The 20020-nt window shown below is 36.6% G+C and overlaps 1 protein-coding gene across 1 annotated transcript; it reads right to left on the bottom strand.

The window, feature by feature from the left end:
• Positions 1 to 2467: 2467 nt before the first annotated feature.
• On the bottom strand, positions 2468 to 4417 carry LOC107190790. Its single transcript, XM_015579673.1, has one exon. It carries the CDS (start codon positions 4415 to 4417, stop codon positions 2468 to 2470), a length of 1950 nt encoding a protein of 649 aa, XP_015435159.1.
• Between the last annotated feature and the right edge of the window lie 15603 nt (positions 4418 to 20020).

Genomic DNA, 20020 nt, shown 5'->3' with positions numbered 1-20020 from the left:
ACTTGTAACTATGTAAATCATCTAACCTCAGAAAGTTAAAGAATGTAATTTCAAAATATATGTTTAATTAATGTGGACTGAAAACATCTGTGATTATCGTGTCTATGATAAAAGCTTTTTTGAAACAATCAAGTATGCCAACTTTCATGTGCAAGTACTTTCCCACTAAAATAATAATGATAAATTGTAGATACAAATTATAATTACCTACGTTAGTGAGGAAGTCAAGAAATATTTCCGAGAATATATAAATACTTAAAAATATTGCAGACCTTAATAATTGGTAGATGGTGGATCTTATGAATGTGTAGTATACACAATAATTACAAAATTTGGTATAACTAAAAGTTTGATGAAGTATGATAATGTTTTCATTCTACTTGCAGCCTGGTAGAATATTAAATAAATTAATTAAACATCCGTTTGTGTCCAGTTCCTGTAATTTATCCCAAAAATGCGTGTATTTGCATAAACATTCATAACATATTATTTAATACTGAAGAAAAGTAGTACTTCTCGTTTGAAAACCTAGTATTAACTCAGCATTATTGTGATGTACCATAAAAGTGGCAATTTTCAACGCGTTTAAATTTACAAAATACGTAAATTTCGATTCGAAAGGCGGAATTCTTGTGAAAAATAATGAAATTACAACGAGCCTCCTAGGATCGGGGGCACCGTGCAATGGCCGGTGCCGAAAGTTGCGCGAACAGGTTCGTTTGTACTGATTCACCGTCATTAAGTAAGTTCTTTCGGAGCAACCGGAGCATCAATTCCCGCGGCAATTTGAAGTAGGCCGGCGAATCCATTAGGAGAAGTTCTCGGAGACGAAAGGGGCGTTAAACGGTGCGACGTCGTCGAGGGATCGTATCTTCGTGTTAACGACACGGCTTCTTCTTCCACCGAAACGGAAGGTGATCGTGATGCGGAACAACAAGTGGTTAAATATACGGTTCCCTGACTTTCCTGGGGGACCAAAAGGCATCTTTCTTTCTGAGTTCAAAGGGTTATTCGACTTTGACGCGGCCCAAAAAACGTGGAAGTTTTTTGTCTGACCACACCATACGTCTCTAGGGTTTTTTTGGCTTGAATGAATTTTATTGAAGGTAATACTATTTTAATGCTTACGTGAATCAGTGAGACAAAGTAAAACAACAAATTAAAAATTTAATAACCCAGATTCTTTTGAACCTAGTGATGGAAATAAGTTTCTCTGTGACGCCATTTATTCACATTTTGCATCTAAAAATTATATGATTATCCGTAGTCGACCGACAAATATATTCGATTACATTTTTGTTTCGATACATTCTGCTAATGATAATATTAGGTCGACGCATATGGCATATTACTTTTACTTATTAGTAGATTGCAGACTTAATGTATTTCGAGCTTGCATAAGTGAATGAAACAAAATAAAATAAGTAATACAATAAAATATGGTAAAGTTTCCAGGTCTGTTGAGCCTAGTGAAGGAAATATTTTTCTCCATGTCACCACGTTTTGACCGTTTTGCCTCTAAAAACATGAATTTACACGAGCTTCTCCAGTATAATGATTAGAATATTTAGCTGCACTTTTCTGAATGGAAGTTACTAACAGTGATCACTACATGCGTGTTAACACTACATAGAACTACCGAACCCGTCAAAATGACAGATTTCAGATTTTTTATTTTACAATTAATGAAACCATACAAATACTTTCATCGTAATTTATATTAACCTCTAATATCCTATACACTTTATATTATAGTATACTAAATTATATTGCATTATATATTGCTCATATTAGGAATATATTACACAATTTAACTTAGCATAGATTCAATGCTGATAGTTCTAGTGTTAAGTTAGAGCCTACTCTACACAGTTTACGAGGTAATAATTGTCGGGACCGTTAACTTTGTTTAAGATTGGTTAAAATAAGTAAAAACGGATGTCTTATCTGTACCTACAGTTCGATATTTTGGGCTAAACATGCAGTTAAACATCATTAAACTTCATTTAAGCCTATTGAAAGTCTACCATTGCATACTCTTGCAGATCATATCGAGATATAGGGGAAAGGTGTCTAAAACGATCCCTCTAAGGCGTAATTCATATAAAAAATACAAATGCTCATTATTTAAATAAAAGTAAAGTAGTTTTTGGAAGTTAGTCTATTTATCTTGTCATTGGCTTAAATAAAATGTAGCTACCTGATCAATTATATGTTTTATTTACATTTCTCTGAAGACATGCTTAAGGATCATTTTATACCTACTGATAGTAAATAAGACGAACATTAAAAAGCATCTCATTTATTACATTTTATTTAAATAAAAACAGGAATTAAACTCAATTATAAAATATACGAACATAAAATAATCTCATAAAAAAATAAAAACATAGATAATTTTTGGTACATAATAACTGAGTAGAAATACTTAAAATAAACCAATAAACATAAGAAAATGAGATCAGTTTCACAGACGCAAAGTTTTTCGTGCACCAGCGAAGCGATCCTGGAGGCAGAAATCGCAGGTAAAGTCATCAGCGTCATTGTTGTTGTCTATCCCAACGCAATCATCATGCCCCCACTTCAAGCAGACACAACATCTTATCCACCCTTCACCTCCCTTGTCTCTCGAATATTTCTCATTACAGAACAGACATTCTGTGTCATCTTCGTCTGAAGACGATTCCGATATTTGGTGCCTATTTTCTTTACTATTTCTTTTTTGGTTGATCCCTTTCTTCCTTCCTTTCCCTTTTCCTTTTTGGGAGATAGTAGAAATCTTTGCTTTCTTTTCCTGGCGTAAAGCTCGTTTCCGTTCCAAATTAGTTTTCTTTTTTCTTTCCTCTTCCAATTGATTTTTGTAGGGAGTGCTAGTTAGTATTGATGCGTTACCTCGTACTCTCCTAGAGTGACTTCTTTTCCCTGATATTCTTGGCATTGGTTGAATATTGCTTGGAGTGAAATTAGCGAAAGAAGTTGATGGAATCGGTGACATGGGATTATGCATAGTTATTGTGGAGGGTGAAGTTGTAATGATAGAGAGCGATGGTGAATTATTTTGTTCTGCATATGTGGGTGATGGTGTAGCTTGACGAGATAGTTGCATAATTGTATCCTGCGGGAAGGAATGGAAAGCAATAGGTAAAGCCGGAGGCTGTATCGTATTAGATACTGAACCAATATAAGGAGTTGGTTTTGAAGTGTCAGATTCCATAGACTGTTCAGTCGTTTCAGCAGCAATGAAGTCGACATTAGAGAAAACATCAGGGTTATACGGAAATATACCACATTTTGAAAATCCATTAATGGCATTTAAAGGAACTGCAGCTTTCAGGTAAGATTCAGAAAAAATTTTGCTTATTTGGAAAACTGTGACCACTCTTCCAGGATTATTATTCATCCGCTTCTCTAAAGCCTGGTTATGGTATACGCTTAATGGATACATCACCCCAACGTCCAGCGGTTGGAGTTTGTGTGTGCAGTGTGGTGGCAGACATAAAATAGTGGCATTATGTTGTCTTGCTTTTAATATGACGCCTAAGTTTTTGGTGTGTGAAAGGTGACCGTCCAATATTAAAAGTGCGGGATCTTCGGCAGACGGTTTTGCGTGGGTCAAAAAATGTTCAAACCACTGTGCGAACACTTCCAATTTCATCCAGCCTGACGCATTGCATGCATAAGCAGACCCTGGAGGTGCACCATCCATTAGTTCAGTTTTCATCCGAACTCTGCGAAAAATTAGCATTGGTGGTATGAAGTTGCCAGAAGCTGACATGCACAGAACTGCAGTTGTTGTATCGCCTCTTTCAGATGACGTTACTCTTGCCACCTGCTTACGACCCGTTTTTGCGAACACTTTTGTATTTTTCGTAGGAACAGTGCTTAAACTAGTCTCATCAACATTAAAAATGCGATGTGAAGGGAATGAATGTTCTTCTTGAATGTTTTTCAACGTAAGGAAAAATGTATCAACAACTGGCTTGTTAAAAGCACGCGCTCGCGCAGCCGATGTTGATTCGGGAGTGCGGAGACTGATATTAGGATTTCGTTTGCGGAATCCTCTTAGCCAGTCAATACCGGCTATACCCTTTTCCGTAGAAAAGGGGTGTTTTATTTTATTTTTCTCAGCCAATTGATACGCGAGAGAAAGGATGTCTCGAGTCGTCAAACCATACATTCTGGACTCCATATCCTGTATGTGTTGAACAAGTTCGTGTTCTTGTTCCTGTGTAAAAACTGTACGCTTGCTCCCCAGAAGCTTTATTGAACCTATAGCATGGATATTTTTTCCTTTGGCTCTTCTTTTCAGAGTCATCACTGGTATAGAGAATTGTTTACTTGCTGTTTTATAAGGCAAACCTTGTTCAACAGCTTCTAGAGCACTTGTCATTGAAGCTTCGCTCCAGCTTTGACGCATTGTTTTTCTTTTATACTGACGGGGCATTGCTGTAACTAAAACAAAAAACAATAACATAGCATATGGGTAAAATGATTCCTGGGATCATTTTACCATACTAAAGAGGGATCATTTGACCCCAAACAACCAACTCACATTCAGTGGTTGATTATAACCTCAACTTATTACATGCGGCAACGAAACACTAATTAACTTATTATTGAATTGTGGCTAAATCCGCGAAAAAAGCAGCTGTCACAATAAACCGTTTAGGACAAAAGTTACACAACATTGAAAAATACCTTACCTTACATGACTTGCAGTAATTTTAAAATTTTCTTGTGCACAACAAACAGAACACTGGTATGTACGCGGAATTTTAGGGGACGACTAGCGACACCCGCGGAGAACTATTGTAAAACAATATTACGATATAGCACCACTAATAGCCACAGAACAGCCAGGGATCATTTCACCTCGAGGGATCGTTTTAGACACCTTTCCCCTACCTATAATTACTATGTATTTTAACAATCCATGATATATTGGTTTATAATTTCATAATTATATTGTATGTAACACTATCATAATACTTCATCAATTTTATGAATATATTATTCACTTGATGTATTAACGTGTAGTGAAGTTATATGATATCTAAGCAAGTATCACAACAAAATACCAATCTTTCATTTGTTAATCAGTTTCGTTACATATTGTAACCATTATTTAATTGGTATTTAAGGTATACCAATTGGTACTGGTATATAAGGTAAGTTATTAGGTTGAACGGTAAGTTTCTGCATTTCTTATGGTATGTCACTACAACGCACTTGTAGTCTCGCTAAATACTTACATTATCATGAATTGAATCTACAATTATATTTTGATATTTCCAGTTCGTCTCCTATTCTAATAATCTTCCAAATATATCAATTAATAAAATACATATTCGACACCTGTCGCACCATGAGTTTCGAAGTGGCATTACAGTTACATGACCATAAAACATCTGTGAAGTGCGTGGAAAAGATATTGTTAGAGTTAAAATGTACCAAACATGACAATTTTTATTTTGATGCGTTATTCTGACCGAAGACCGATTGCCAAAAATCATCATATCGTTTCTAAAAAACTCGCAATTAATATTAATTTCTTTTCACCTTGATTGTCACAGTTTGTACTAACAGTGTCAAATAAGATACACTTCTTTAGGCCTTTGTTATTAGGAATATAAGTATTTACGCGATGACTTTTATACTCGTAACTTTCATTATTACTATACTAATAATTATATTTGTAAAATGTTAAATGTGTTCGTTTAGAAATTGAATGTTTCTTCGTGTAATTCAATGGCGCCGATCATCGGTGATCATCATGGCAGACAACGTGTTATCCAGACAATCCATCATATCTAATAAAAAAACAAAACACAAAAACTATCTATTCGATCCAATATTTACGACTGACAAGAAGAGGTCCTCCTGTGTAAAGCTGACTTTTCAATGAGCTTCAGCACAGTGATAGACCTTGGAATGCTGAAGCAACAATATCTGTTTCAGCTACATATGGCCATCATCTTATGAGATATTTAATGTCAATTTTGTTGCCTACACATAACATGTTTGCGAACTGGTAGTACAACCCGAAAGAATGTGGTTCTACATGTAAAAATAAGTCGAAACTATAGAATAAAATTTTCTGGCATGATGCTTTATTTTCAACATAATCAATTTCCGAAATTCATCTAACGTGTGTGTATTTTCGTGTTGGTAATAAGTAGAAACGGAATGTAATGAACAGACGTGTGAACCAAATCCTAGACAATTGCACTCGCATCCAACAGATTTTCACATTCAGTTGTCTCGAAAACGAGGCATCGTACAAAAACATTTTATTCTACATTTTCCATTTATTTTTCCATGTAAAATCACAACCTTTTAGGTTGTAACACTAGTTCGGAAACACTCTGTATGTAGCTAACAACTTTTACGTAATATCTCATAATTATATATAGCTGATAACTTTATGTTGTCAAAATGACTTGCTAATACACTCTTATAACGATGATTAAAATCTTATAATAATACATTCTGTCAGATCCGTTGTAATTTTTATTACAATATGAAAGTGAAGAAATTCATTAACTTATAAATTTTCAAAAGTTTGTCGTGTTTATCGACTGATCGAAATAGATATCCGTTTATCGTCGGTAGTTCTAGTGTTAAATATCTCATAAACTAATGGCAACATGCAACTGAAGCAATACCATTAGCTTCAGAATTCCAAACTCTCACCTACCGTACCGAACCTCATTCAAAATTCAGCGTTAAACCTACAAACCTCTTCTTGTGAGCCCAGCCCCGGCACTAATAAAATAATCACTATACTGCAAATATTACACATTTATCATGTACCCAATTGTCTAAAATTCAGTCTATTAAGAACTCCAACAAACTTCGTACAATTTTAATTTTACATAAAGTAAATGTCCCTGTGGTTGGACGTTTAAAGCGAAGATTGTGGTTACGAAGACTTTTTATATATTAAAATAATACAGAGTGGCAAAAAAGTACATTCAGTCGATAGAGCAGAACTTCTTCTTCCAGACAAGTCGTTATCAGAAAGCGTTCACGTGAAAAAAAGTATTAAAATTAATGAATATCTAAAAGCGCTCATTTGGCCGAATAATTGGACGGAATTTACGGTATGTCCTAGTGATTAAATTTAGCTGTCCCAGTGTTTGGACATGACATTCAATAAATAATTCATAGCTCAGTTTTAATAGTAAAATGTGATACTTTTCTTTTATGTTGTAAAAATTCAAATAAAAACGTAACAAATTTAATTTTCTGACCGTACACTGTTCAACAGTTGGTTTTTTGTAACAGGAAATCCTTGCTCTCCAAGATAGAAAATCTACTGAACAACTTCTTCTTATGTGAGGTACGTTGATAGGCCCATTGTGGCAATTAAAGGAATTGTTCTTTTACTTTTAATATAAACTCGGCTTCGAGACACTTTATATTTGTCAGCTTTGACAGCATTATTCATGTTTTGTTGTAGAATAACTTTTTTTACTCACCTTTCCCTTTGTCATCTTAAAAGTCATATTGTTATAAAAAATTATCGAAACAAAAGAAATAAAATAAAAAGGTAATTTTTAATGAATATTCAGTGCGAAAATTGCTTAGGTTATGGTTGTGTCAAAGTAATATGATATTTATGTATGAAATATGTAAAAAAACTTTGAGCTTCCAAAATTAAATATTGTTATTAATATAAAAAACACAAAATTACCTACTGTAATGTAACGAAAATAATTTGTTAAGTCGTACACGAACTCTCTGCTCGATGCTGCTTGAGTGATTGGACAAGCGTCCAACGACTACGCAATCAGCATTCTCATGTACCAGAAAATAAACTTGGTAATTTCAACATTAAAAGAAAATGGTTTTATTAAAACAAAGTTGGTATCAATTTAGGAGACTTTAATACGTTCAAGAAAACTTCACTCAATAGAAAGACACGAATTATTTATTATTTACGAGCTTAAGGAATGCGCTCTCAATATTATCAAAACATTTACGAAGACATTCATGTCGCCTCAAGTTCATGATTGCTAAATGATAATATCTTTTTTAAATAACACATCGCGCTTTCACGAACATTTTTATATGATTTATGATAAGAAACAACTAACAATAATTATTTTCTATTCTGAAGTTCACTATTATTTTTAAAAAATTTAATATTAACAAAAATTCACGATAGTATCCAATCACCAAGACGCGTTTAACCACTGAGACATTTACCTTATAGAACCTTCGATACGGTAAAGAAATTACCGTATGATTCCACTTTCTCCAAATAAACCTTTAAAGATCGACATTTCCGTAACGATCCGCCGTTCTAGTAATCACTTTTGCGATTCCTCATTATTCGCCGGTGAGCCCACCTCTCCGACCGAGGTGGACCCGACCTGTTCGTCGACCACCTGAGACTACCCCATCCTAACATTCAATTCCCTAAAATTCCTTGCACCATCGATCCCCTGGTCGCGGCTCGTTCCGCGCCGGAACGTGTACGTCTATATCGTCGAGTGGGTACAACGTGTTCCGGGCCCTGTATGTGCGAGGGAGTCGAGTCGTCGGTCAGTCGAGCCGGTAATGGGAGGTCAAAGGTCACCGCGCCGCCAACGCTAGCCGAGAAGGAAGAACGGGAGAGAGATCGAAGGGGGTGTAGGAGGCCCCGTGAACCTCTCGTTGGTATGGTTAGGGGAGGGGGAGGGGTGTTGGTGGTGGGGTGGGTGCCGAGGCATTCTGCTTGGGTATACGTACGCGGCCGAACGGAAATCTGTACGTGTATGCATACACTTAAAACCGTATATAATGTTGTATAAGCATCGAGAGCCAGCCTTCCACTCTGGCGGGGCAGAGAGGGAATGAGGGAAGCGAAACGGAGGGCTGGTGCGATATGCCTTCTCGAAACCGTGGGAACGCACGTGGCCCCACGCGCCTAACTAACCCCTTCGCCTGTGCCACACGGAGTCTCGCCTCTTCTCTCCTTCCTCCCTTATCTTCCACTTTCCTTAGTCTGTACCTCTGAAGCTGATCAGACTTTGTCCTCTTTCTTCCATGCTTTATTTCTTACTTGTACAGGGTGTAACAAAAATGTTGGAGGACCCGGAAATGGGAGACTCGTGAGGTGATTTGTAACAAGTTTTTCCTTAGCAAAAATGTTATCCGAAGCTTTGTTAACGAGATATTAACGAAATACCTCGACCAATCAGAGCGCGAGTCTGCCAGCCGAGTTCCCGCGATAACGTTGGCTACGCGCTGCGATTGGTAGCCAACGTTACCGCGGGAACTCGGCTGGCAGGCTCGCGCTCTGATTGGTCGGGGTATTTCATGAATATCTCGTTAACAAAGCCTCGGATAACATTTTTGCTAAGGAAAAACTTGTTTCAAATCACCTCACGAGTCGCCCATTTCCGGGTCCTCCAACATTTTTGTTATACCCTGTATAAGAATATTCGTGGTGTACCAATTCATCATCTTCTTCTGGAATAGATTCCCAGTCTTCCGGTTCCATTGATACTATCCCAGAGACACGTTCTCTATGGTGGTTAGAGGATCCCCCTGTTCCATTCTTTCGCCGGATCCTCTTCTGCCTCCTCTTTTTTCGAATACCACCCATTCCGTCTCCACCTCCCGCTCGGCCTCGTCCTCCTCGTCTGTGCACACCTCGCCGCTTCCTCGTCTTCTTCCCCTTCCCCTCCCTTCGGTCCCTCTGCACCGACACGGCCGAGGACCATCCTCCAGCGACCGCTTCCACCTCTCCGTAACAGCCACCGCCTCCTCCACCTCCACCGCGGCTGCGTCGCTCCACAACGGCTTCCCTTTTCTTTCCTGCCCCGGCACCGAATCGCGGATCCCCGCGCGCGGTTTCGCAGCCCTTTCATTACGGGAATTTCTCCGTCTGTCCGTGGTGGTCCGCGCCACCCCCTTAAGACTCCTGACTCTTGGATCTCGTCGTCGTATCGCTTTTCGATCGGTCAACGAAATCCTGGTGTTATCGGACACGCGTCTCTGCCTGTTGAGCTGTGATGGGCTTTCCCATTGATGTCGTTTGTTTTGATAAATTGGACAGGTTTGGAAAATTAACTTTTATCGTGGCTGATGCTTTGTTCTTCATCGGTTCCTATTTGAAAATTGGAGTAGAGTAGGAATTAGGTAATCCTGTATCCAATGGTTCCGTAGTCCCGATGGACTAGCACGCATAGCTTTTATTATGACTGTACGCTACAAACGTCATTTGGCAACCATCACGATGGAAATATATTAAAAAAGTTTAGTTACATTCTTATATTCTGTATTTTATAGGAGTACATAGAGTATGGTTGGAGAATTTGTACCATCGTCCAGTTTGGAACACTAATACTGTAACTTGTCGTGTGTAAGCAATTTGCGCCGTATGATAGACAATATGTGTACAAGAGTGATTATTGCATTAACACGTTAAACGCTATGGTGATCCCAGGGGATCGACACTAAACTTTCCGTTTAGGTAACATCGGTTCTTGGAGACCGACAGTATTAAATTTAAAAAATAATACTTCATAGTAATCCATACAATATTAAACAATATGTTTATACCTTTCTAATGGATTTTATGGAAACATTTTAAACAAAAACAAGGTTACTTTTTACGAGTATTATAAATAGTTACGACTTTCTGGGTACAATTTCTAGCTATGTATATGTATTTGCCCAAATGGAAGGTGAAGCAAAATTGACTCCACGTTTAACGTGTTAACTAACTTAATAAGTATATAAGCAAGACATGTTGTCTATCATACGGCGCAAATTGCTTACACATGTCAAATTAAGTAGTGCTCCAAATTCGGCAACCTTCCCCTATACAGGTTTCATTTTTGATAATATGTTAACTGCCATGATGGTCACCGCTGACGGGGCCATTAAATTACATGAAGCAACATCCATTTTCTAAACATTAGCATTTAGTATCTCGGAAATAAAATTATTAGTACAGTAATAATGCAAGTAATGGGTACACAAGAAAACACGTACATTTTTTTTAATAGAAAAGACAACAACAAATTTATTTCATTATGATATTGTCCCAAGAATAAAAACTGTGACAATCAACGTGTTAACAAATAGCATCACCATAGCCGTTATTTAAGGTACTTCCTTAGTTTTCACTACAGTACAGATATAGTCTAATAATCCAGCAGTATCGAAGTCTAATCAATGCTATCCAAATTATCGGAATTTTACTGTATTTGATTAGCGTTTTTCTGAGATTCCTAAGACACGTCTTTTTTAATATAATTCTATGTTATTGTTATTATAAAATCACAGGAATAGTAAGGATGCCATGAGAACGTCATTGAATTTAAATGATGATGGCACAAGATTTTAATTACAGCTTGGTACTAGTTACAAAATTGAGAATCTTCTTAAAGTGATTTTAATCAAAAGAACTTGATTGTAGTTTTTTCCTCATTGTTTTGGCATTCCCAACTTAGAAACTGTAGTGTTTAATTGCCGTTTTACTGAGTCCATTTATACACGTCTTTTCAATAATGCTGCATTATTACTGTAAAATGACAGGAATGGTAACAATTTCATGAGAACAGCATAGAACTTTAACGATGGCGGCTTGGAGTATTAACTGCAGCTTGGAACTGGTTAGGAAGCTGAGAATCTTTTTAAAGAGTGATTTTAACGAAAAACTTCTAGAAACAATTCTAACTTGTTATTGATAAACTGCAGATGATTATGCAACTTCAAAATTTTAGATACTAATACATAAAAATAAAAATTATGCCCAATATTACATCCTGTCCTAGAAACTTCAATATATTAATAATAAAGTGTATGAAACTTTGCTCAAATTTACAATTTACAACGTTTTGTAAATTAAGAAATAGTGTATATACTGAAATATCCGTAGTCTAATTACTAATGGCTTATTATTATTACTTATTTTGTCCGTTACACAGGCAAATAGGCTTGCATAAGAAGTACACAATTTTACCGCGGATTTTATATAAAAATCAAACCCTATCATGTATGATTATAAACTGTATAATGGGGACGTTAACAGTGATTACTATGTTTCAATACAGATTGTTTAAATAATTCAGTATTGTGATTCCCATTTCATTCGAATGCTGATACAGCTCTTAATGGAGTAAACAATTTCCTATACATTAATCCACAGAGACCTAAATTTGCATGATACAAACATCAACAGTCCGATACCAAGAAATTGGAAATATCGATTATTCTTCAAACTCAAATTTAGAAGAAGTAATCGAACATAAGGAAGTTAAATAACAGTACGACATTTTGACTAATAAAAATAAATTTAGCTGTTAAATAATAATAATTACAATGTCGTTGTATGGAAAAGCTTGTAATAAATTCGCAAGAACGAATCTCGGAATTGTGCGATAGGTCTGGAATTGCACGTCGGCGGATGAACTCACGAAAACGGCCCGTTTCCGACTCGTGTCGGCTTAGTTACTTCGAAAATTGATTATCGCTTGGCCTGTAATGATCCATTACGCGGGTCCAAAGCGCGGTTCGAGCAGATGTAACGCTGGTGCAAACTGACAATCACTGTCTCGAGCCACGATGAATTATGAGCCGATAATCCACGGTTACCGCGTATCGAACCGTGCAGAATTTACACGCGTTCATAGTCCACTAGGGGCTTTTTCTTCGTGGAACCGTGCCCCGTGTTGAAACGGTCTAGCACACAGAAAAAAACGAGAATTGATGTACAGGCGCAACAAAATTGAAAGAATTTTAAACGGTTATGCGAGTCAGGATTGATACGTAAGCTGGTTCGTAAGAGTTACATTATGGGAATTGTGTAATAATCAGGAAATTAAAAGTACCTGTATTAGGGGTTATTATGTTTCTAACGTAAGTAATTCATATCTTTTTCTACAGGACTGTGTTTAATGTTTAAACAAAGAATGAAATCTTGTATAAAATGGTTCGTTCGTTTTTAAGTCGTATTTTAGAATCAGAATTGTTATTTTATTGTTATGGGTTAGAGTATGCGCCATTGCGTATTGTTCAAATTGTTCCCCAAAGCAACTACCCCTTATTATTATAACTAGTTTTAAGAATCACACGGTTGTGAGAAGTACTGGAAAGATGTATATAATGTTTGCAATGTGTGTTGTCGATAAGTGACGATTAAAATTGTGAAATGTGTACAATATTTGTTTGAAGTATTTATTTAATACGAATTAACTCAGATTAGTTTAAATACATTCCATGTTCCGATTTTTTGCAGTACAACACTTATTCATAGTTCATAGAACTTTTTATCACAGAATTTGTCTGTCCCTTGTATTAAATAAGTTATCTTATAATGAATTATTCACTGTTAAAAATACCGATTTTGAATATATTTTATTTTGTCTTACGCTACTCGTAATTTAATAGAGCATTTTAAAAAAAAAATAATTGTGATGTATCCCCAGTTTTTTTACATTAGTCCATAAAAATGAAAACTTCAATAAAGAACTGCAATCTACTTATTATAATCAAATTAACATACTACGTAATTGGTTGAAAACATACGATGCTTGGAGAAGTAATAATTAAAAGATATTCTCCTCACAAGTGTATAAAAACTCATTTATCAATACCATCATTTAAATATATAAATAATAAACCAAGCACAGATGCGACATATGTAAAAAGAAAAGTGTAAGTAATGCATTAAAATTAGTTAATACATGTATTACTTTCCTTATCATTGGACTGTGAATCGACGACTTTACAAAACAACCAATTAATTACGTATTTCGATCGATAAATTTATTAGTATGTAGCTTTATTCCACTGTATTTTTATACTTCCATGTGTTGTAAATGTCTCCAATGAGACGTTAAAATCTTTGTATCACGACAAGAACCTTCTATAAAACTGCGTATACTAGTTTCGTTAGATATTTTACTATCACACTTCAAAAACAAAAAAAGGAACATATCATTTCCTTCGTTCCAAAAAATTAAAAAACTTATTTGATTTCAAGCCTGAGCCTCAGTTACCACAAATGTCTCTAGATGGCAGCATCAGGCGGATCCAGGCAACGTCAGACAATATTGCGGAAGAAGCTCCGAGTCAACGAACGAATCAGAGAGCAGCGAATCGTGTCGAGCGCGTTTGCATTCGAGGGTGACACGGTCGACATTGAGAAACTACAGTGGTCCTCGCGTGCACCGTCGATAACTGCGTATGCTGCGATACCGACCGTGGCAAATCAGAAAAATAAACTAGCCACATGTTCCCTAGGGAAAACAAATTCAAATCTCATGGAAACGATCGATCCTCTCGATGAATAGAAGATCAGATAAAATATATCCATTTTTTTTAGGACAGAAGAAAACAAGCAAGAAAGCTTTTGCCTTTCTTATTGGAATCTCGGTTTCCTAGAGGAACAAAAACAAACGGAGAAGAAAAACAAAAAGAGTTGCAAGGAAGTGAACTGGCGCCTGGGTCAGTCGCGAATTAGCGGCGTTTAAAAGGGAGGACCCAAGTTTCATTTTTTACGTGTTCGTTTTCTCCCCCGCCGTCCCCTTGGCCAGGCGTCTCGAGTTTAAACTATACTACTAACTAATAGCAGGCCTAGAGTGTGTTTCTACAATGTGGGCACACTGTGCGCCGTGGCCGGGGCAGTTTATCTAATCGTCGGGCCGCAAAAAAGAGAGGCTGCGCACCGCCCTAACCACAGGCCATGGGCCCGCAGGGACTAACATAGTTCCTCGCCTTCCTGAATGTGCGCACGATCATTCCATCCGCGACGACCACCTTCCCTTTTCCCGAAATTTATTATTGCACATTTAATCGTTCGTGCGAATCAAAGACGAACGGCCGGTCGCACGGTCGCAACATCGACCGAGTTACGGGCAGTGGGTCAAGGAAAGGCTTTTTTGGTCAGTGCTACCTAGACTTGCCTCTGGTTTCTCAAGGGGTCATGCTCAGTCAGAAATATTCAAAAAATCGATTTTTCACTTTCTACATTTTCTTTAAGTACAACATCTCGAGAATATTCTGTGCAAGTTTCAAGGTAATCCAATTAAAAATGACAGAGTTACAGGCGTTAAAAAATGAACATTTTATATAAGTGTAAGCTTGACTTGAAATTTTAAACGCGTTTTTCTCGAAACTACATTTTTCAAATCGGTAATCAATATTTCTCGAAAACCACTGTGTCGATTTACATGAAACGTTTTGCGCCTTATTTCAAATCAGAAAAACTTGTCCTTGAACGAAGGATTTTTTTTTTCGTTGTATACTTTTTTTTTAATTGACCAAAAACGAGTGATTTTTTAGGTGAAAATTGCACTTTTTCAGGAAAATGTCCGTCATTTTGTTCCTAATCGATATTTCGAGAAATCCCACGTTCAAGGACAAGATTGGTTCTTCCATTGCATAAATCTTCCTGAATTTTTAATTTCAGATGAACCGTTACGAAGTTAGTGATCACAGCAGACCACTTTTTGTAAAGAGACATCCGGGAGATCGCTCACCATTTATTTACTAATAAATATTTTTAAATAAAAAAATTACCTTATAATCTATAAACTGCAGTCTTCGAAACGCAAACACATTTTTTGAAAAAGGTCTTACAGTTTTCGAGAAAAAAATTCCCAAAGAACACTCTTTTTTCGGCCTCCTGACTAAGCATGACCCCTTAATCAGAGGAATAGTTAAACCCTGATAGGTCCATATTTTTGTATACATAGATGATAATAATATTTGTTCAATAGGCCAAAGAAAGGCTTTTAAGTTGTATTACCTAGGTTTGTCTCTGGTGTCTTGATCAGTGGGATCATTGTACTCTGACAAGATTTCTCGTATATGTGGATGATTACAGTACTTGTTCATCAGTCTCCTCCCTTATGTTTGGACAGAAGACATTAGGTTCTTTCTGAGTCTTCATTAGTGCAATAGGTATCATCATTATTGGACTGTGGATGTTTATGCAGATTCTTCTCTTTGTAGAGAATTGTGTGAAATAAATGACACGGTAGAAACTAACCGTTTGAGATTATTATCCTCAGAAAAAGCTATTTCCATCAGGTTATTTGACTATGTGGCCTACCTCACTGTATCTCGCCTTTTTAAACATACCTACAGGCACACGTTCGCTATCTTGTACAAATAGATTAGTATGCAACCAAATATGGAAACTGATAGGACTAAAAGGTGGGGGTTAGGTAAAATTGTTACATCGAATGACCAAATCAGTTTGATGTTACTGCAATCGATGTACAATGCCTTTTTGTAATTTGTGCTATCACCACAATCATTGACAATGAAAAGTATGTTACAGTTTGGTTGACCAAGTTTTAGATACGTCAGAAAAATGGGTCGAAAAGACAGAAAATCAAGAGAAGACACTGCCTAAATCACTAGGGTTTTCATTCAAAATTATTCGTCGTTAGCCAGTATAACCAATGTCATGACATGACGGAACAAGAGAAGAATTGTGTAAATATTCGATCATTTTTATCAATAATTAAGGAACTACTTGGTCCTGCTGCAAAGTTAAGCTTGTTCTTAAATGAAGTAAATTCTTCTTGAGCAATTTGTTGTTCTTTAAAAATTTAACATGGCAATAACATATTGCATCTCTACATGTTATTAGAAAGAAGTTTCAACTACCATATACGCTAACAAAAACACAACGTCTCTATACTACATACTGATATGAAAATAGATGTCCCTAACATCATTAGGTGTCTTTTGAATGGGCAAACTACTACATATCTATAGATGTTTCGACCATAAATATCTTCAAGTAAATATTATTCCATTAAAGAAATATTAGATTATATATCCATTAAATAAATATCTGTAAATATCTAAAAGAGAAGCATATAACGCATCAGTAACACCAATTGTACAAGAGACTACCCTACCCTGAAGACATATCACGGTATTCATTAGACAGAAGTTGAACGCTACACTGCAATTAAATCAAAACCAACTGCTCCAAGCTACATCCCTGACTGTGCATTACACCAGAAGCGACTCCTACCTTTACGCAATACCACTTTGTACCCATATTTAAACGATGGGAAACATATCAAGCGACTTCTCTGAAAGAAAATTACATATAATGTGGTATATAAATAAAATAGTAGTCGTATTTCATTTATAGTTAAGAACAGTCTCTGAACTTTTGATTAGTGTTATCAAATAATTTTTATTTGGTTTTCGTAAGTACTTTTTGATTTCTTTCACTGTCTAATCAATAATAATAAAAACTTCAATTTCCTTTCGTCTTTGACCTCAGTTCTCACATTTCCAGACATTCTCCACCCGCGACTAATTTTGCATTCATACCTCAAACAACATGCTTACGCCAGATACATTATGGTAACGTAATTTAATGTTCCATACGAAAATTTTATATCGTTTCAGGCACCACATATTTATTACCATTTGTAGCAGGAAAATAAAACGTCTTTTGATCTGATGACCGTGAACTGTCTTCGAAATATATTTCAAATGTGTACTCCATGCAAGTTATGCGTAAAGGTTCCATTTATTTGTTAAACATACAGGTGAAAAAGTATGATATAAAGTGCACTTCAGTTATTCTGTACTTAATCTATCAAAAGTCTACATTACTTCGATCAAGAAATTTTACAGCATTCACTGTATTTACTAAACACAACCCTGTCAATATTCTAGTTCAATTCAGACGCCAAAATATTCCGTATAAAAAAAATTTTCAAAATAGAAATTATCTTTATTGCGACTCGCTGATGAAGCTACCCCTGATGAAGGTAGTTGCAATGCTTATAAAACGTTGAGATAATTTTTCCAAAAGACCACGAGTTACATCCAAAAATCTCAATAATGACAACTGTACATGTTAAAGAATTTTTCATTTCACTTGAATGCTAAAATAACATTATTAAACAATAAAAGGTATAGGAATATAATTGATATTTATTTTCATGAAATTGGAAGTCTGTGTTGCTGCGATAATACCCACCCTCATTCTCTAACATTCTCTGGCATTCTTGAAATAGAAATGAACAAGATATTTTTAATATAATCTATTTTTTCCACTTTATTAATACAAAATAGTGGATCACTTATTCGTACTCCTAATAGGTGGAAGCTACATTTCCTCGCAAAACAAGATACAAACTGAAAATTGTAAACCGGAATTCTACGTTTCGAGACGACAAACTTCCTGAGCGGTCTAATATTTAATTAAATTTTTGCCCGAAGTCCGAGCCTCGGCAATGAAAACAGTTCGGGGGGCAACAAAGCGCTTGACAGGTTCCACGAAATCCCCCCCCCCCCCTCCCAAGTGGTGGGGATGACCCCTGGACAATAATCGTGTAGAATAAGCCAGACGATAATCGATAGGAGTCTGTAATTATAATATTTATGAATTTGTCGTCAAAATACAACTTTTTGTATTCAGTTTAATTGGACAATAAAGTATTCTCAAAGTTTCAAAGAGATTGGTTTTATAATTCCTTCACAATAAATTCCCAAAAATTAATTAATATTTACCCTGTTTACACCAGGCTCCCCTCTTAAGAACCACTGACATAGACGCAGAGATGGGCAAACTCATTACCTAGATAAAAAGTTTCGAATAACGAATAAAAGATAAAACTTCCTTATGAATGAATCGACACTTGTCGAACAATTATTTAATCTCATGAACTGTTTAAAGCCCAAGACGTCACCCTCGGATACTGCTGCTTTTTACTGTGTATTATTCGAATAAAATTCTGCCCAACTCTGCACAGAGGGTTGAAGAGGAACCTACCCGTACCGTCCGAACACCCACAAGAAAGAGGAAATCCCCCCTTCCCCACACGCATGTGCATCGAGTAAGTGACTCCTGGAATTCTACACAGGATCGTCCAGTGTGTACCTGTGGGACTTTGGAGGTCGCGGGGACCCTGTGACCCTTAGATAAGGCTCACGCCCTAATAAGAGGGTACACGGCAAGAAACCGTGAGCGGGGCCGTGGCAGCTTCTCTTCCTTTCCTCGTCTCCCTGTTGCCCCGCAAATCGTAGCTCGAGGCCTCGCCCGAACCGAGAGCGATCTAATCCACCCGAGAAATCTGTGGTTAACGTTTTAGGGGCAGCAAGGGTGGACCCTGGGAGCCCTCACGACATTCCACCGTGCCAACTCCCACAATTGCGAGCTCCTCGCTATAAAACCGCTACCCCGAAATCCCTCGTTCGGAACTGCTCCCATTTTTTGGCTCCGCTGTGGGACCGGGGGTCTGCGGTGAACCTTCGACGTGGAACCAAAAAAAGGGTTCGATGGTTCAAGCGCATTTTTCCGTCTGAATGAACGTAATAATAATAATGATGATGATGATGATACGTCTTTAGTAATAAATAAAGGTTAGCTTGAAGGATAATTTCGTTTAGGTTTCGTTACAGGAATGTCAAGAGTTAACCCGTGATAATCACTCTTCATTCCAGCACCCATTGAAGGTACACTGGTGCGAATCAGGACTTTCAAACTTTAATGTCTTATAACTTCTTTAGTTCCTAAGTCTCTTTTAGGCATAGATTATACAACACATTGTTACCTACAATTGACTGATTATAAATGGATTGTATACTAAAGGGTTATATACCCGTATATCAATAAATAAATAAATAAATAACTCTTAGAAATAAAGAGTAATGTTTAAATAATATGTTTTTGATAGAGAATTTCCTCAGGAATCGATTGGTGACACTCACATTTCATGGAAACTACTATGTTTTTCATGAATGTTAACTAAAGAAAGAAAAGTTTTTTAACCCTCATCGGTCCCCCGTATGCGCACGCATACAATTTTGATCTTTAACCTTGAATAAAATAAAAACGGTTCAGCGGAATGACCTTGTATTTTGCAAAGTAGAATTATTTTGCCTGAACAACCAAAAAACCCCGTTTTTGAATTTGTACCCTTACTGTATTTGCCTGTGCAGTTATAGTTACGAATCGGTCCCTGTGTATGTGCGCGCATACACATAAGCAGGTACCTGGTGTAGTAAATGAATATTTCTGTTTATTGTAATAAAT

The sequence above is a fragment of the Dufourea novaeangliae genome, unplaced genomic scaffold (genome assembly GCF_001272555.1).
Source record: "Dufourea novaeangliae isolate 0120121106 unplaced genomic scaffold, ASM127255v1 scaffold222, whole genome shotgun sequence".
In the NCBI taxonomy this organism is placed as follows: domain Eukaryota; kingdom Metazoa; phylum Arthropoda; class Insecta; order Hymenoptera; family Halictidae; genus Dufourea; species Dufourea novaeangliae.
This window is presented reverse-complemented; position numbering and strand designations above follow the sequence as displayed.

Coding starts and splice junctions, on each gene's coding strand:
- LOC107190790 (XM_015579673.1), bottom strand. CDS start 4,417: ATGCGTCAAAGCTGGAGCGAAGCTTCAATGACAAGTGCTCTAGAAGCT.